The sequence below is a fragment of the Falco naumanni genome, chromosome 5, assembly GCF_017639655.2.
Source record: "Falco naumanni isolate bFalNau1 chromosome 5, bFalNau1.pat, whole genome shotgun sequence".
NCBI classification, from domain to species: Eukaryota; Metazoa; Chordata; class Aves; order Falconiformes; family Falconidae; genus Falco; species Falco naumanni.
The window spans coordinates 73458953-73474968 of record NC_054058.1 but is presented as its reverse complement, the minus strand read 5'-3'; the positions used below and the strand labels follow the sequence as shown (position 1 = coordinate 73474968).

The 16016-nt window shown below is 36.7% G+C and overlaps 1 protein-coding gene across 8 annotated transcripts in view; it reads right to left on the bottom strand.

Moving 5' to 3' along the window:
* CACNA2D1 (calcium voltage-gated channel auxiliary subunit alpha2delta 1) overlaps nt 1–16016 on the bottom strand; it is a 431936-nt gene that overhangs the window by 176762 nt on the left and 239158 nt on the right. For all 8 annotated transcript variants that reach the window (XR_005828022.1, XM_040595297.1, XM_040595291.1 and 5 more), the window contains exon 6: nt 4076–4205. Coding sequence is in view for 7 of the 8 variants with exons in the window: in XM_040595297.1 (XP_040451231.1) it covers nt 4076–4205 (130 nt within the window). In the remaining variant the exon portion in view is untranslated. The remainder of the gene's footprint in view (nt 1–4075; nt 4206–16016) is intronic.

The window sequence follows — 16016 nt, the reverse complement described above, 5'->3', positions numbered from 1 at the left end:
TGCACTTTTTCACATTTTTGTTTGGAGTTGTTTGGGATTTGTGGGTTTTTTTGAGAGGGAATATTCTTGCTGCCATAGTTTAATTTCCCAGCATTTCTAGTTTCTTCCCAAAGAATATTTTTTCTTTTCAAGCCTGTATACCTTTGAGATACCAAAGATATGCAGATATTGTTCAAGAGTACAAAAATTCTAGTTAAACTGATAATATTCCAATGAAGATAAAGATCACTATAGTATGAAAACATAATTTTTCAAGTTATTCATAAATGTTTTGACTGCCCCCTAGTACTAAGCACGATTATGTCAAAATATCAATAACTGAATATTTCCATATATGATGTATTACTGCAGGTAAAATTGATGTCCACTAACAAACTTGCTATCAAAAAAATAATATACATCTTTGAAGATTTTAAAGAGCAGCAAAATTTTGACTGCCATCCCAATAAAAGGAAGGTATGAACAAAGAGTATGCATATTTAATGATTATTAAGCTAAAAGAACCATCAATTAATTGTAACTCTAGTTATGACTGTTTTAATGGGTTCTGAGCAGGGGAAGCCTTTTTTCTTGCTAGTAGTTGTCCAAACATATTTAAAGTGATGTCATCACGTTCAAGATGCATTACTGTGAACTTGACACTTTAATCAACTCTTCAATCCTAATCAAGTAGTGACATGTGGAAGCAGCATTTCAATTTCTGATTTGGAGGAAGTAAAGCAGGTGTAACTACACACACAAAAAAGCAATCCTTGTTTGTGTGCTTTACTTAACACCTTTCATAAAACTGTAACACCAATACAGGCTGAAACCTAGAGCAACCATTGCAGCAGATGGTACATTATGCATCTCAAAAGCAAGGGCAATGTGTGATGGTATCCACTAGACAAATTAACCTCACTCGCCTTGCGCTGAGGATTTCCTCTTACTTGTAGCCCACAGTCCCCATATTCTGCTTAGGGATAAGCAGGTTACAGTTTTAACAGGGATTTAGAAATAAGATTTCCGTTATTACTAACAGGAGATGCATGACAAATTCCCAGTGCATGTGGCAGAAAGACAGCCTGAGGGTCTGTTCTGTTTTCCCCAGCAGGCTGATTTTATTTCAAAACCTAAATGAAACTCTTGAAAAATAGTGAATTGAAACCATGATTCGAGTCTATTTTATTGGGATTGTGTCTCCTGTGGTGGGACTGTAATCCTCAAACAGGTAAATAAATTAATTCCCTAGACTTTCCCCTTAGGTTTTGGCACCAGATAGAGGGAAAAGCAAGCATAATTTTTGTAATATTTCTTTCTGCAGTTAAATAAGCCACAAAGTAATAACCTGGCTATAGTGCATGGATATTTTGTAATGATGTACCATGCATTTCCATAGTGAAATAAAGGGGACTGCTTCCCAAGAAGCTCATCACTATATTTCTAAATAAGCAAATCACTACTATATATAGGAAGCCAAATAATATTATTTTATAGCACATACTAGTTTCTCAGGTTTAAATAGGTGGTGCACCACTGGAGAATTACTGGCTAAACAAGTTTCAAAGGGCTAAATAGGGAATGTATCCACACATTCAGAATTTTGTATGACAAATTCAATATTTGAATCATATTTTTAAAATCACAAATAATAACTGCAATAAAAATTAAACCTGAATAGGGAAGAAAGATTGTAACACATAACATATTGCTTAAGAATCAGTGATTCTCAAATTCCCAGCTCCATACAGAAAAAAAAAAAAAATCATTAACATGACGAAATGTGATCAACAGATCCAAGTGAAAATCCAGATTTAGGAATGCACGTGGCTTTACCTGTAATTGTCCCTCTCCCCTAAAGACAGCAACCTGCTACTGTAAGAGGCAATTGAACAGAAAACCTATCACAAGGAAGCGTAGGCAAGTCATTGAAAGCCTGTTCTGTGAGATCCAGAAAGCAATTCTTTGTTTCTCTTGGCATCCTACAAGACATATACAATAAGGGAGGAAAAAATGAAATCTGCTTTCCAAGGTGTTATTCAGCCCCCAAAAAATTGGCTTCCAAGCAATAAAAGTTGTAAACTGTGTCTCATCCACTGTTTCTCAGAAGGATTTGTTGTAATATCTGTTTTGTAAATGTTCAGTATCGGACTGTGATGTAGACAGGGAATTGCAGATTTATTACAAACTATTTTCCAAGTGTACAGCTGTTCCCTGCTATAGTGGGCACAGAAACCTCTATCAAGAAATGACAGGTTAGCTCATGCGAACAAGAAGAAAAATGACAACAGTGCTCAAGATACTTTATCAGTCTTTCTAGGGTTATAAAAATTGCCTGAGAATAATATTGCTTGTGAAAAGAAAATTAAACTCTAGTTTTGGAAATCTGTTGGTGAATGACTACACGCCAGTTGATCACCTTGTCTCAGATGACATGTAAACTTTGTTACCGTAAATAAAACTCAGTGACAGTTTTGTGTTTATTGATATGAAATATGTGGGATTTAGGTATTCTCAGGCTGTTAACTCTGAAAACTTCATCTGTAACCAAGTTACCCAGCTACTCAACAAGGTGATTTTGCTAACACAGAATTAGTCTTCCTGGTCATTTTCTACGTTTCCACATCTCTGGTAATTGACATGATAGCCAGACCCGAGGAATCATTAATTTCTCACAAACCACATATCTTGCACATGCAGTTACCTCTGTCAAAAAATGTATGTTTCTGTCTGTTATTGTCATTTCATTACATACTAAAGTTGTACCTTTCCTACGGAAGTTACAGCCTGTTTTTATTTTTAGGTTACTGTACCGTACAGTAACATTACCTAGCATGCATTTTTAAGGGAAGTAAGCATCCTTAGAAATACCATCTAAAACATTCAATTCAACACAACATTTTACATACTGTTATGATGACAATCTTATAGAAAAGTTCACATGGTGTTTACAAATATCCTAATAATTGGAGGTAGGTTATTACAACATTTTAACAGTGAAGTATCAATCCTCTTAAAACAAAACAAAAGGAAATGGCCTGTCTTTTCCCTGTAATCCTGCAATTAAGGTGCTCTTTACCACTTATTAAGCAAGAATCACAGAATAATCCTCTAGGTCTGTCAGTCAAGCACACCATATAAGATTACGAGCTACTATGATTCTTTCCCTCATCATACTGACATTTCCATTTTCATCCCTCTGTCATTTATATAAGCTGCACACAACTGTGGCCATGAATTTTAAAGACCTTAGGTCACATTAGGGTCTCTCTCTTCTTGATGAGATTTTGAAAGACGGGAAAGACTTGAAATTAGGACCCTAAATAAAATATAAAACCAATATGGATCTTATTTAATTTTCTTCCCTTTTTTAATAAAATGTGCAGCCATTTTAAATGCTGAAATGTCTTTTTATTGGATAATGATTTCTTCTTGATGACAAGCACAGAAAAGGGAAATTATTTTGATCTTGAAAGATAATTTAAATACTTAATTTTGAAATACAAACAAAGAATCCTCAACTGTATATGCATATATATATATGTACTTTTTTACAGTTTTGAAAGAATTTATTGAAATTCTCAGGTAGTCTGTTACTGCAATTCTAGAAACACACTGCATGCAATATAAGTACTACCATCTCACACAGCATGTGATTTGCCTGAACTGTATATGCTTTTGGGATACTCAGAAATGTTTTCATTACTTATCTCTGCCTGAGGAAAAAACCATGTAAAGAAGAGTACAGAATATAGAATTGTTTGTACTAAATGAGAACACACCATAAAGAAAGAATGGATAAGAAAATTAGGATATGTTAAAGAGTTTTGTTTCACCTCCAGTTCCATTTCTGAAACTTAGATCCAATCCTAATGGATCTCTTTTAACTATGTGTCCTACTAATTCATAAGATTAATCATATGCCTAACACAACACATCTCCAAAGTACTATTGATAGAAGAAAAAAGACAATAACAGCAAATCGGTACTGAAAATGGAGAAGAAAATTCTTTTAGATGTTGCTTGTTTTTAAGAATGAGGCATAAATAATAAGCTTAGCATTAAAATAAAATAACTTTGTTCAAATGCTACTTACAGCCTTCATAAATATCTGTTGGTATGTGGACAGCTGCATGCTGGTAAGACGTTTGCCGTCGGAAAACAGGATCTTCTTCAAATACTGGTCTGATTCTCTGGCTGCCAGATTCAGTGTCATTCTTTTCAGGCTTTTCAAAAGAAAGACACGTAAAGGGCAAAATATTACAAAGTATGCTAGCATTTGCCTCTGTTTACATAAAAGACTCATAGCCTTTCTTCTGTAACTGTTTTGCATTTGTGTATTAACACACTCATCTGCTTCAGGTCCAGAAACATTTGTGTATACTTTATTTTAAGTTATAACTTATCCAACGCAACTTAGTGAAATGAAGAGCTGCAAAAGAAAAGTAACACCCTAACACCTTACACAACTGAATTTCCTAAGTGCATGAAATCTTTACACCCATAATACAAGACAAATACATCACCTTTTATTACTTATAATAATTTGTACTGAATCTTAAATATAGATGCTGTATCTCTCATTATTTCCTTCAGTAGATTATATAGTAAATCACAAATCTTGAAATGATACCACTAATACACATTTCATAAATATGGTTTTGAGAAACCGTGTGCACACCCAGACAAAGAAAGGAAATTAAGCCTTCTTAGGACTGCTGATTGAAACAGGTTTTGTTCATTTGCTTATTTTAATAATAAGTCTTGATGAAATCTCACGTACTCCCCTGGCTATAGCTGTCTGGGCAAAAAGGTTCCAAAATACCCAGGTGCTCACCACCACATGCCTGTCTTGGGTTCCCATCCTCTCTCACCTGTCTGCACCCCAGTTTCTTGATTCCTTCCAATTCACTTAGTCATTTGGACTGGTTTTTTAAAATTTTGAAAAGTGAAGACTATTACTAACTAGCTACAAAAACTGCATGAAGTGTGGAAACCAAGGAGGTGGTAAAGACCAAAGGGGAGGTGGTAATGTCTTTAATTGGCTCAGCTGCAGCTGGAATAGGAGGCATGAACAGACTGCCACTTAAATCAATACTGAATCAACTACGATACCAAATGATTACTCAGGCCAGCAACCATAAGTAATTATAAGCTATTTTTAATACTATAGTCACCAGTTTTTGAAAGTGTGCTATGCTTGAAAAATAGTGCTGACAAAGAAACACCTGCTTCTGTCAATCAAGCAGCGTGTGCTGAGGTTATTCTTTATACACTACCACTGTGTCTACTACCCCCTGTCAAAGTATAGACAGCTAAATTTTACCTTATCCACAAAGTAATCTAATTAAACCATTATGTTTCCTCATCTGCATCATCACAGGGTTACAAACAAATGTCATACTAAATGTAGGTTCAAATGTTGCCTGAAGTAAGCAGCAGTCTCAGATGGGGTTTGAGGAGGTGGTTTCTTTAGGAAACACGAAAGGCAGAACTCATCTAACCAGTGACATCCATTGATTTCAACAACATAGCAGTGTTGAGCCCATCACCCCAGGCTGCCTTCATAGTCAATGTAGAGAAATGGGCATTGTTAGAATGCAATTCATCTCATCTCAATTAGACACCTATTTTTTGCATAACATGAATCATGCCCTAGAAGAACTTCTTACTTTCCATTGACTATAAAGGTAGCCCTTGGGCATCTAGATATAGAAACCTGCAACACAGCTCTCTAGAATTGGGTGAGATGATCTCACAATACAAGTCTATTAAACCTGGAATTAAAAAAAAGGTCAGTACTAGTTTTATGCAGCATAGCTACTATATCTTATGCCAAAAAGTTAAACTTGTTACCAGGTACTTAACCCCACTCTGGTGGATAAGACAAAAGGGAAAGCCTAACAGTACTCAAAGTAAGGGATGGTCTCTTTTCTTTAAGCAATCTGTTACTAGTTAAAGTCCAGGTATATTGTGGCATTAAGTAATCTAAATAAAATGTGTATATTATCTAAAAACATTATTTTCCTTGGAACACCTAGGATCACATGTTGCCTTTTATTTTCACGTGTATGGTATTATCTTCATTAATAGTTCTAGTGGACACAACAACCTCTGTTTCTGGAGGTTGCCAGAGGTCTTCTGAATATGTTACATTTGCATTTAGATGCTTCTAAGACAGTAACATTTCAGTTTTGTAATGTGAATTAGAAAAGCAGGAAATACTTGTACAATGCAGTTTGAAATACTTTGATTCAGTGTGCCACTCTCTAAGTCTGCCAGACAGTAAAATCACATATTGGGTCTGGCTGAGCCCCGTAGCAGACCTCATAGTGCTGTGCTTTCATTTGTAGCTAGAAAGGTGGTGCTAACACACCAGCGTTTTGGCTGCTGCTGAGCGGGGCTCCCACAGCATCAAGACTGCCTCTCCAAACCCCCTCACCAAAGGGCAGTAGGCTAGCGGTGGGCAAGAGGCTGGGAGGGGACACAGACAGTACAACTGACCCAAACTGAGCAAAGAGTTATTCCATACCATATGATGTCATGCTCAGCAATATATGCTAGGAGAAAGGGAAAAGGGAGGGAGGGTATTTGCTTGTTATGGCATCTGTCTTCTGGAGCAATCACATGTACTGAGGTCTTGCTTCCCAGGAAGCAGCTGGACATTGCCTGCTGACGGGAAGTAGAGAAATAAATCTTTCCATTTTCCTGTGCTTCTGGGTGTGACCTTTGCTTTTTCTTATAAAACTGCCATTATCTTGACCCATGAGTCTTTTATCCTTATTTTCTCCTTCCTGTTGTGCTAGGGAGGGGAGTGATAGAGTGGCTTGGTGAGCACCTGGCATTCAGCCAAGGTCAGTGCACCACAAACCATTATAACTTACTTTGAAGTGTGCAAACTGGAGCCAAGATCAGTAATAGTTTATGCATTCTATGATTTGAAATGACATGACATTATGATAGCTTCAGATAATGTAATTTGGCTCAATTTTAACATAGGTTTTTAGTGGGTTTGGGGTTTTTTTGTTTTGTTTTGAGTTTTTTTGTTTTTTCTACTTTATCACACAGGATTTTTTCACCTCCAGAACTGGAATGCTATACATTAAGCAAATTCTGGAGTTCTTTTTATAAGTTACCTTTTGGCTTCGTGCTGCTCAAAATAATGAGTTTGTCTAATTCTGGAAATGCAATCTCAACAATCCTTCACGTGAGATTATTTCTCCCTTGCTTGAAAGCCATTTATTTAGAAAAACCCTAACACTCTTGTTCCTGAAATTAGTACCAATGACGACAAATTCTCAATGCTTTCATAGAACACCTCAGAAAACCACCTGGGACCATCATGCCACATTATTACAATAAAACACCAGATTGAGTGGGTGTTGAAAGATTTCTCCAAGTAATTTTCCACAAGAAATATTTGGAAGTGAGCGGAGATGCTAAAAGGGAAAGGGGGTGAACCCAAAGGACCAATCTAGCAGGTCTTCCACAGAAGTTTTCATGCTACAGTATATTTAGATTTTTTGATTGAAATTCCTGAAGCATCCGAACATAAAGTTATCATGTTTCTTCTTGGTATTTCAATTTCATTCCAAGTAATAGATACTAGCTTTCAGCTTCTCCTATCACTCATCCCATGGAAGAAGCTTTATGCCTTCTGCCAAAATCCGATTAAATTTTGTTGAAACAGAGGGTTTAAACAATTATTGTGGTTTAACCCTGGCCGGCAACCAAGCACCACACAGCCAGTTGCTCACTCCCCCTCACTCAGAGGGATGGAAAGGAGAATCAGAAAAGGAATGCAAAAGTCAAGGGTTGAGGTAAGAACAATTTAATAATTTAAACAGAATAAAGAGGTAAGAACAACAATAATAATAACAATAATACTAACAATAACAACAGCAGCAAAATGGAAAGGTGGGGGAAAAAAAAGAGTAAAGCAAAAGCTGCGCACACAAGGAAAGCAAAGCAGAGCAAGGAATTCATTCACCACTTCCCACAGACAGGCAGGTGTCCAACCATACCCAGGGAAGCCGGGCTCCATCACGCCTAACAGTTACTTGGGAAGACAAACGCCATCATGCCAAATGTCCCCCCCCTTCCTCCTTCTTCCCCCAGTTTATATACTCAGCATGATGTCATATGGTATGGAATACTTCTTTGGCCAGTTTAGGCCAGCTGTCCTGCCTGTGTCCCACCCCAATTTCCCGTACCCCTCCAGCCCTCTCGCTGGCCAGGCCCAAGGAACCAAAGAGTCCTTGATTTAGTATAAACATAACCCAGCAATAACATCAGTGTCCTTATCAACATTGTTCTCACATCATAGCCAAAATACAGCATTGTACTAACTACTAAGAAGAAAATTAACTCTATCCCAGCCGAAACCGGGACAACAATCCACCTGAACGCCTTAAACTTTCAAACACAAAGTCTACTTCCCACATTTCTATTACAGCACCCACCAAAAAATTACCGAGATAAAGACCCAGTCTGTTATTCTTCCTACCAATATTCCATTCCTACCAAAACAAGAATATGAATTTTAAAAACTCTTCCCAGTTTAATTGATGCAGGTTAGCAGATCTACCGGAGCTACATAAAGTAACATCGAAGCTTTTTCATCACTGTTATTGAGTTTTCCCGGGCATATTTTGTGATGTACAACTCTGATTTTGAGAAAATATATCTATGTGCCCCAAAAAACCCAGACACACCAAATAACAAAACCCTTTAGAAGTTCCATGGTTTCCTTCACATGGGATTAATTTTGCTATTAAATCTGATGATCTCTAAACTCGTTCTGCATACGACAGGCAAGGGTTACAGGCAAATTAGCATGGCACTCAGTTGGGTCACCACCTCCTGACCAGCCAGCCTGATGCTGTGCCAGGACTCACACTTCCAATGTTTATAGTGAATCCTTACTGTAGAACATAAAAATTGTTTGGTTTTCATTTGCCAAATTTATGAATTTCAAGTAACCTACATGTAAATGGGGGGGGGGGGGGGGGGGGCGGGGGGATAAGAAAAGATTAAAAAGGGAAAACTTATTATTATGAAGTATTTTACTCTGCTATTTCTATCAAAGGCCTGACAGATTGCAGCATTGGTTGGTACAGTTTTAATACCCAGCTAAACTTTGTTTTCAGGAAAGCAGCAAAGCACATATTTTCAAGCATGTGAATACAATTAATATCCAACTCCAAGCAATTTCTCTCTCAAGTCAGTAGCTGAAATGCAATCAATACTGGCACAGGGAAATCCCACAGGGGACAGTGGCTGAAGATTAATTTTCTATCTATTCAAACCTGGCCTTCACTTATCGAATTATATTGTTACCTACCACTGACAGTCAGCAAAATAACGCGCTCATTTCTCTGCAATGAATCTCTAGACCAATTTCTCCCTCTCTTGTGAGGTGGATGAAATCCATTTCTCTTTTCAGTTCACATTTGTGGCATTTTAAGGCTTTTTTTTTTTTTTAATAATAATAAATAGAGTATTTTTTCATGTGTCTACCATTCACCATCAGAATAAAGGGAAATTTATATAGCAGCTAAAATTCAGGTAAAGTGGCTTCTGTACCTGTTCTTTGTGATCTTGGCTAAATCACTTTTGGCATGACCTAAAATAAACTGGAGGTTACTTCGTCATTCTGTAAGCCAAATATATAGCAGAAATAATGCAAGTTCTCTTTCAAGGGCTTCGTGAACATAAATTAATGTATGCACATGAGGTAACTGGCAGCTTTATGCCAAGAAGTATCACTACCAGATGCATATAGAAAAGCAAACAGCCATTAAAATAAAATGAAACAAGGTCATTTCAAGAATCACGGACAGTTTAGCAGCCTGTTTCACTACAGCCGAACGTATCCTGACTCCTTTCCACAGCATTCAGTTACTTATCATCATAGCCATAGGAAGACAAGCAGATTTTGTATCTCTGCTAGTAAGTTTTCATCTAGTTGAAAAGCACTGCTTACCGTAGAAATGAAAAATATTTTTTCCAGAAATATAAAACTTACTGGATTTTGCTTCTTGCAGCTGTTGAAAACTGAAGATCAGAAAACTGGTATTAATTTTAAAAATATCATCAGTGAAACACACACAAGAAACCCCCACAACCAAACTAAAGCAAGCTTCAGTTGTTTTCTGAAAGCAGACTCTTTTCAGGAACAATATTGAAGTTGCTCAACAGCATCAGGACAAAAGAATAGAAGGTAGCTTTCTTTTAATTCCTGAACCAATATCCAGCAAGAAACAATGTCACTTGCCTGCTTTCATACTTGCATAAAATAGAAAGGAATCAGTTACTAGTATTTTCCATTGCCCTAGTATCTAGGGACTGTGCTTTGCATAAAACTTTGCTGTCTCTATCAAAGCCATTTTAGAGAATGAATGCAGAGATGGAATTATAATTGTTATGGTTTTAGGGGCATCAAAATCCTTGCTCTGTCATTTGTCTTTCCTTGCAGATATGCAAAAGTTTTATATTTTCATCTCTAGCATTCTGCCCTTTGTTGATCTCTGAATATCTGTTGAAATTTCTGAATGTAAAATTTTAAGCATTTGAGTCTCACTTGACTATGCTTCTTTTAGTCTACTCCCAGATCTACTCTGTACAAATGAATGATATCATATATAAAATAAGCATAGAATTTTTCCTATGCTCAGTTCCTTACTCAAAATCAATTTTGCTGTTTTGCTGGGTTTTCTTCTTCCCTAAGGAAAGTAATCCAATAGAACTACGTGTGCAGCCCCTCCAGCACTACCTGTGGCCCCATTAAAAAGTTAAAGCTGGACCTGATGGGAAGAGTAAAATGAGACGTTGCTTGAAGCACACGGCTCAACATGCCTGCAGCAAGCAAAAGGATGGTAACAGCTTTTCTAAGGACAAGATAGAAGTTAATTTTGAAAGGGCAGCTAGAAAGCACTTCTAATAGCCATAGCACATTCATTACATTTCAGATAAAGCCATAAGTGCACTGCCTTCTGATAACTGTTTTTATTTCCTTGTCAATAGATGTGATTTTCCAGCTGTGGGAAAACTGCCAAGTGTGTTTACATGGTTCTGACAGAACTGCAAACAGTTTACTTTGTTTCTGTATGTATTGGTGGGAGATTCTGTCTTCATTCGGCTACACAACATTTTTAAGCAACATCCTTCTGTCTACTCTTAGGGACAAAATTCAACCAAAGGAGTTATAAATGAAGTAAGAATATAGCTGGCTCAGAACATACATATGCTTGCTTTATCTGTTAGAAAACAGAGAGATGTTTAACAAACATATATAAATATGTTCATATATTTAAAGATATGAATACATATATATAGGGTCTGGGTAGCTTCAGATGTAGGGAGAGAGTTTTGTATTTGCAACTGTCAGTGTGTCACGCTCAAGGGCTATTTATTTAAAATACATACAAGCTGTTGTGCTTTTAGTGTTTCCATATGCTTCTAACATATCAGTTGGTTACTGTATGTCAGTAAGAAAATGAACGGAAATCCGGATTGAATATTTACATTAAAAAAAAATATTTCTTTTATAGTAGTTATTTCCAGCATTTGGCCAACTGAATTACTTTAGTATGTATCAAATATAGAGTCAAATTAATTAAAAAGCATTTATTTGCCTCTTAATCCATTTTTATGAATGCAAACTATCTTTTGTTGAAAACCATTTCTATACATCTAGTTACAGACTTGTCCCCATCTACTGTATACACAACTACATTATTTTTCATGGATGGTTTGAAACCCGCTTTATGCATTCATTTATCTGACTGACCTCCATGTCAGAAGGTTCACAGCTTTGATCAGAACTTCTAGATACCCACAAAATTATTATATATCCTAAACATAATACTGTTTTCTTCTTCTTTGGATCCCAACCTATTCACAAAATTCACTGAATCATTAGTTTGGTTTCATGAATAAATGAATCCTTGATGTAATTAATTTATCAAATGTAAGGACTTGGAAGCCTGGTGACAGACTTTAGCAGGGCCTGCAGCGTTAGGACAAGAGGTAATGGTTTTAAACTAAAAGAGAGTAGATTCAGACTAGATATAAGGAAGACATTGTTACAATGAGGGTGGTGAAACACTGGCATAGGTTGCCCATGCCCCATGTCTGGAAACATTCAGGGTCAGGTTGGACAGGGCTTTGAATGACCTGATCAAGTGGAAGGTGTCCCTGCTCATGGCAAGGGGGCCGAACTACATGACCTTTATAGGTCCGCTCCAACCCGAACTATTCTACGATTCTATGAAAATCTGGCTGTCTTGTAGCATTTCAGGGAATTACATTTTAGAGAAACAGATGAAAAGGATTGGGTTTTCCTTATTTCTTCAGGTGGAGAGAGTTTCAAAAAGGAATACCAATCTTGTGGAAATCATCCTGTTTGAAAGAGTTGACATTTCATCTATAAGTAAGGGAATTATAGTTTCTTGTAAATAATAAAAGTATTTTCTTAATTTTTAACAAAAAGGAACATTATCAAATTATAAGAGATCATTTGGCAAGAAGCTAAAAAAACCTATTAAAAATAGTAATAAAGGAACTAATGAAAACTATAACAACAACTATTTTGAATTTCTAATGATACCACCAATATCCATGTTGTGAAGAAAAACACTAAAAGGATGGATACTATTTTAGTTTTGAATCATATCCACAGGACCTATCCTTGTATTTTATAGCTATGGCTTACAAATCATTAAATGAAACTTCTATACAATTCCGCAGGTAGAAAACAAAGACACAGCCTGTTTTTAAGAACATGATGAATAATTATGCAGTTAGAAAAGGTAGTCACCATATGACTGATCAAGTATTAAAGGAATTCTGTGGTAGGCTAGTGGTCCAAATGGGACAGAACATGGCAATATATCATATTAAAAATTCAAACCTGTTTAACTAATGCTTTCCCCAGTGGAGCTGAACTACACACCTGCTCAGTTTTACTCTTTTAAACTGAAGATAAGAATTCAAATTTCGACAGGATTTACCAAATGGAATTTGTTCCACTTTGTAAGCCAAGATAATTCCTCCGTCTCCTTGATGTTTACTTGAAAACTAGAAGTATAAATTGCCTCAGTCAGTCTATTCCTGCAGCTAATGCCCACTGAGCTCAGGGAAACCACCTTCTTGCAATTAGAGGCCCAAGGCAAACAAGCCACAATACGTGTGCCCCTGATTTGAGGTGGCAGAGACACTGTTCTGCAAGTATAAGGCTAAGGAAGTTAGATCAGGCAGCAGGGTGAGGCTGAAAATCAGTCACCTAATGGTATTAGTAGTTAACGCAATTTCTTTTAGAAACCTGTGCAATCAGCTTGTCTTTTTTAAAACCAACATGACATTGTAGTGAGTTAGAATTAGTATCTGTTGAAACCTTGATTTCTTATTTAATAATCAGAAAATAATTGAAGGTTATGTTTTTTTCTCATTACTACAGCTGACTTTCACAACAAAGCTGTGTAAAGTCTGCTGTAGTAACATCAGTAGGCAAAAAAAAAAAATCATTTATCATTAAATACAAAGTCAGGTAAAATGAAATATGTATTTTAAATATTTAAGCATGTAAGACATATAAGACAAATTTATCTTCCTAAAGATCCATGTGACACTTCCCCACCCCCAAGTCATCAAGAACCTCTCCCAGTCCCCACAGTGTTTCAAGGATGATGGAGAGCTACCTCTACATGACATCAGCACCCTTGGATCCATCCCATCTGCCTCCATGGACTTGTTATTTGTCTGACTAGCTTCAGTGGTCCATAATTCTATCCCCTCCATTCCTGAAGGTTCACACAACATCCTCCATACCCCCCTGGGTTGTACATCCTGGTCATGAGTTCAGGATTCATGATGCGTAACCCCATCTTGAACATCCAAATTTGGTTCTCTTCTATAAGGGGCGATGGCCTGGGAAAACCCAGGGGTTCAGGACCAAGGTGTTCACCAAGAGTGATTTTCCTACCCACGCTTAGGTTATCATGAGTTGCAAAGAAATGCCTACGTCAGTACCGACTTTAATAGTGGCTTTACTGGATAAGATCATTAGCCAACACTAGGAATACAGGGTCACATTAGAATAAAAGCATATCTTACTCAGATTTAAATGTTGTGAGCAATTCAGAAAAGCCCAACCTGTTATTAAAACAAACAAAAGCCTTTAAAATTCATAGCCTCCTTCAAATCACTGACCATTCACATGCTATTAGAGTATTCAAACATATATAATACAAATATATATATATATATATTCATTGTTTACAAAAGTCCCACAGAATATTTGGTCATCTACAATTTCAAGACCAAAATGCACTCTAGATAATTTAGATTTTTCATACATCACCCAATTAAATTTCAAACTAGGAACTGTTCTACTATTCTTGAATAAATTACACTACCTACCTTTTACCACTCCCATATCTGATTAAAGATCATATCCCTTGAGAACGAGAAGTGTTAAATCATCTTAATGCTTCATTGGGAGTTAGTTATAATACCAACAGAATGTGAACATTTAATTAATTTGATTTTTTCGTCTCATGCAGTTGTCTTTGCCATGCTTTGCTAAGCCATCAACTGATCCTGTTTCACAGCACATTCTTATCTTCAGTCACACAGGTTAGGACCAGATTTCGTACATCCTGCAGCATACTAATTGGTCATTGCTCTTTCTTCTTAATTTTTACCATCTTCTGTGTCAATAACAATATTAATAACAGTAAAGCCTTGCTTTGAAAAGAAGGTTGGACTACATGACCTTCAGAAGCCATCCTAATCCACTTTTTTTCTGTGATTCTCTGAGTTAACACTAACAGGGCTCAAAACACTATACAAGCATCACTCATTAATTCATGCTTACAAATATAATGCAGCTTTTCACTAATTAAATGCCAAATGTATCTAGATAGATAAAAGTGGTAGGTAACACTAACCATGCACTGACCTCTGGGATACGTATGGACCATAGACTTTCCCTGCAGAATAAATACCATATAATTCAAGTAAACTGCCATAACACTATGTAACTGGGTTTTTTTAAAAAAAATCCTAGTGTGGCAAAATCCTAACAATGCAGTAAATTAGAAGAATACAATTCACAGAGACTGAAAGAAATTTTAGGAGGCTGTTCTGCCCAAGAAGAGAAGCACACCAGAAGGAAAAAAAAAAGAAAAAAATGGTTTTAGGGTCTGAACAATATAGTTACACACTGGCTTAAAAGTTATTTGCAATATACACCATAAAGACAGCTGCAAGAGTAGCTTTAATTCACCTATTCATATACCAACAGTAAAACCTCTGAAAGACTTCAGTCACAAGACAAAAGCAGAAGCAGAGATGACCTTTCACATCCATGTGGGCAAGAAATGTTTCTGAAACTAAACCCCAGATTGCTTCCTACCCAGCCCTACTGAATACATGACTCCGGTGCAGAACTACAGCGTAAATGACCTTGCATAAAGTGAGAAGCTTCAGTTCTAAAGCTCTGCTGCTTTGCCATATTTATGGCAAGTACTGGAAACGATATGTTACTGAAGAGCACTGCAGGAAAGGATAACACTACATACAGTAAGAAAGCCTTATACTTCACAGAACAGACTGATCATCCACTTTACTGACAAACACCTACAAATGAAATTAGATATGGTTGTATTCTTCAGTCTTTTTTTCATCTATTCTAAAAAAAAAACAAATAAAAAAAACCAAAAAAAAAAAAAAAAAAAACACAAAAAAAAACCACCAAAGCAAAACAAAAAACAGGGACAGTTGAGAATGGGTATGCAGAAAGGCCAGGAAAAGCAATCTGGCCCTTTGCAGACTGCATTGGGCAGTTCAGAAATGCTCGCATTTGCAGAGTCAGGGGTAGGGCAGGAACAGGCAAGGAAATGCATTTCAGATCATTTATACTGCAGGCAACTCCCTGAAAATCCCCAAACAGGGCAATGCATAGATTATTTCCTGTTTGGGGATATATTCAGAATCATAAACCACTCTGAAAGCATCTCCAGGAAAGCCGTTAC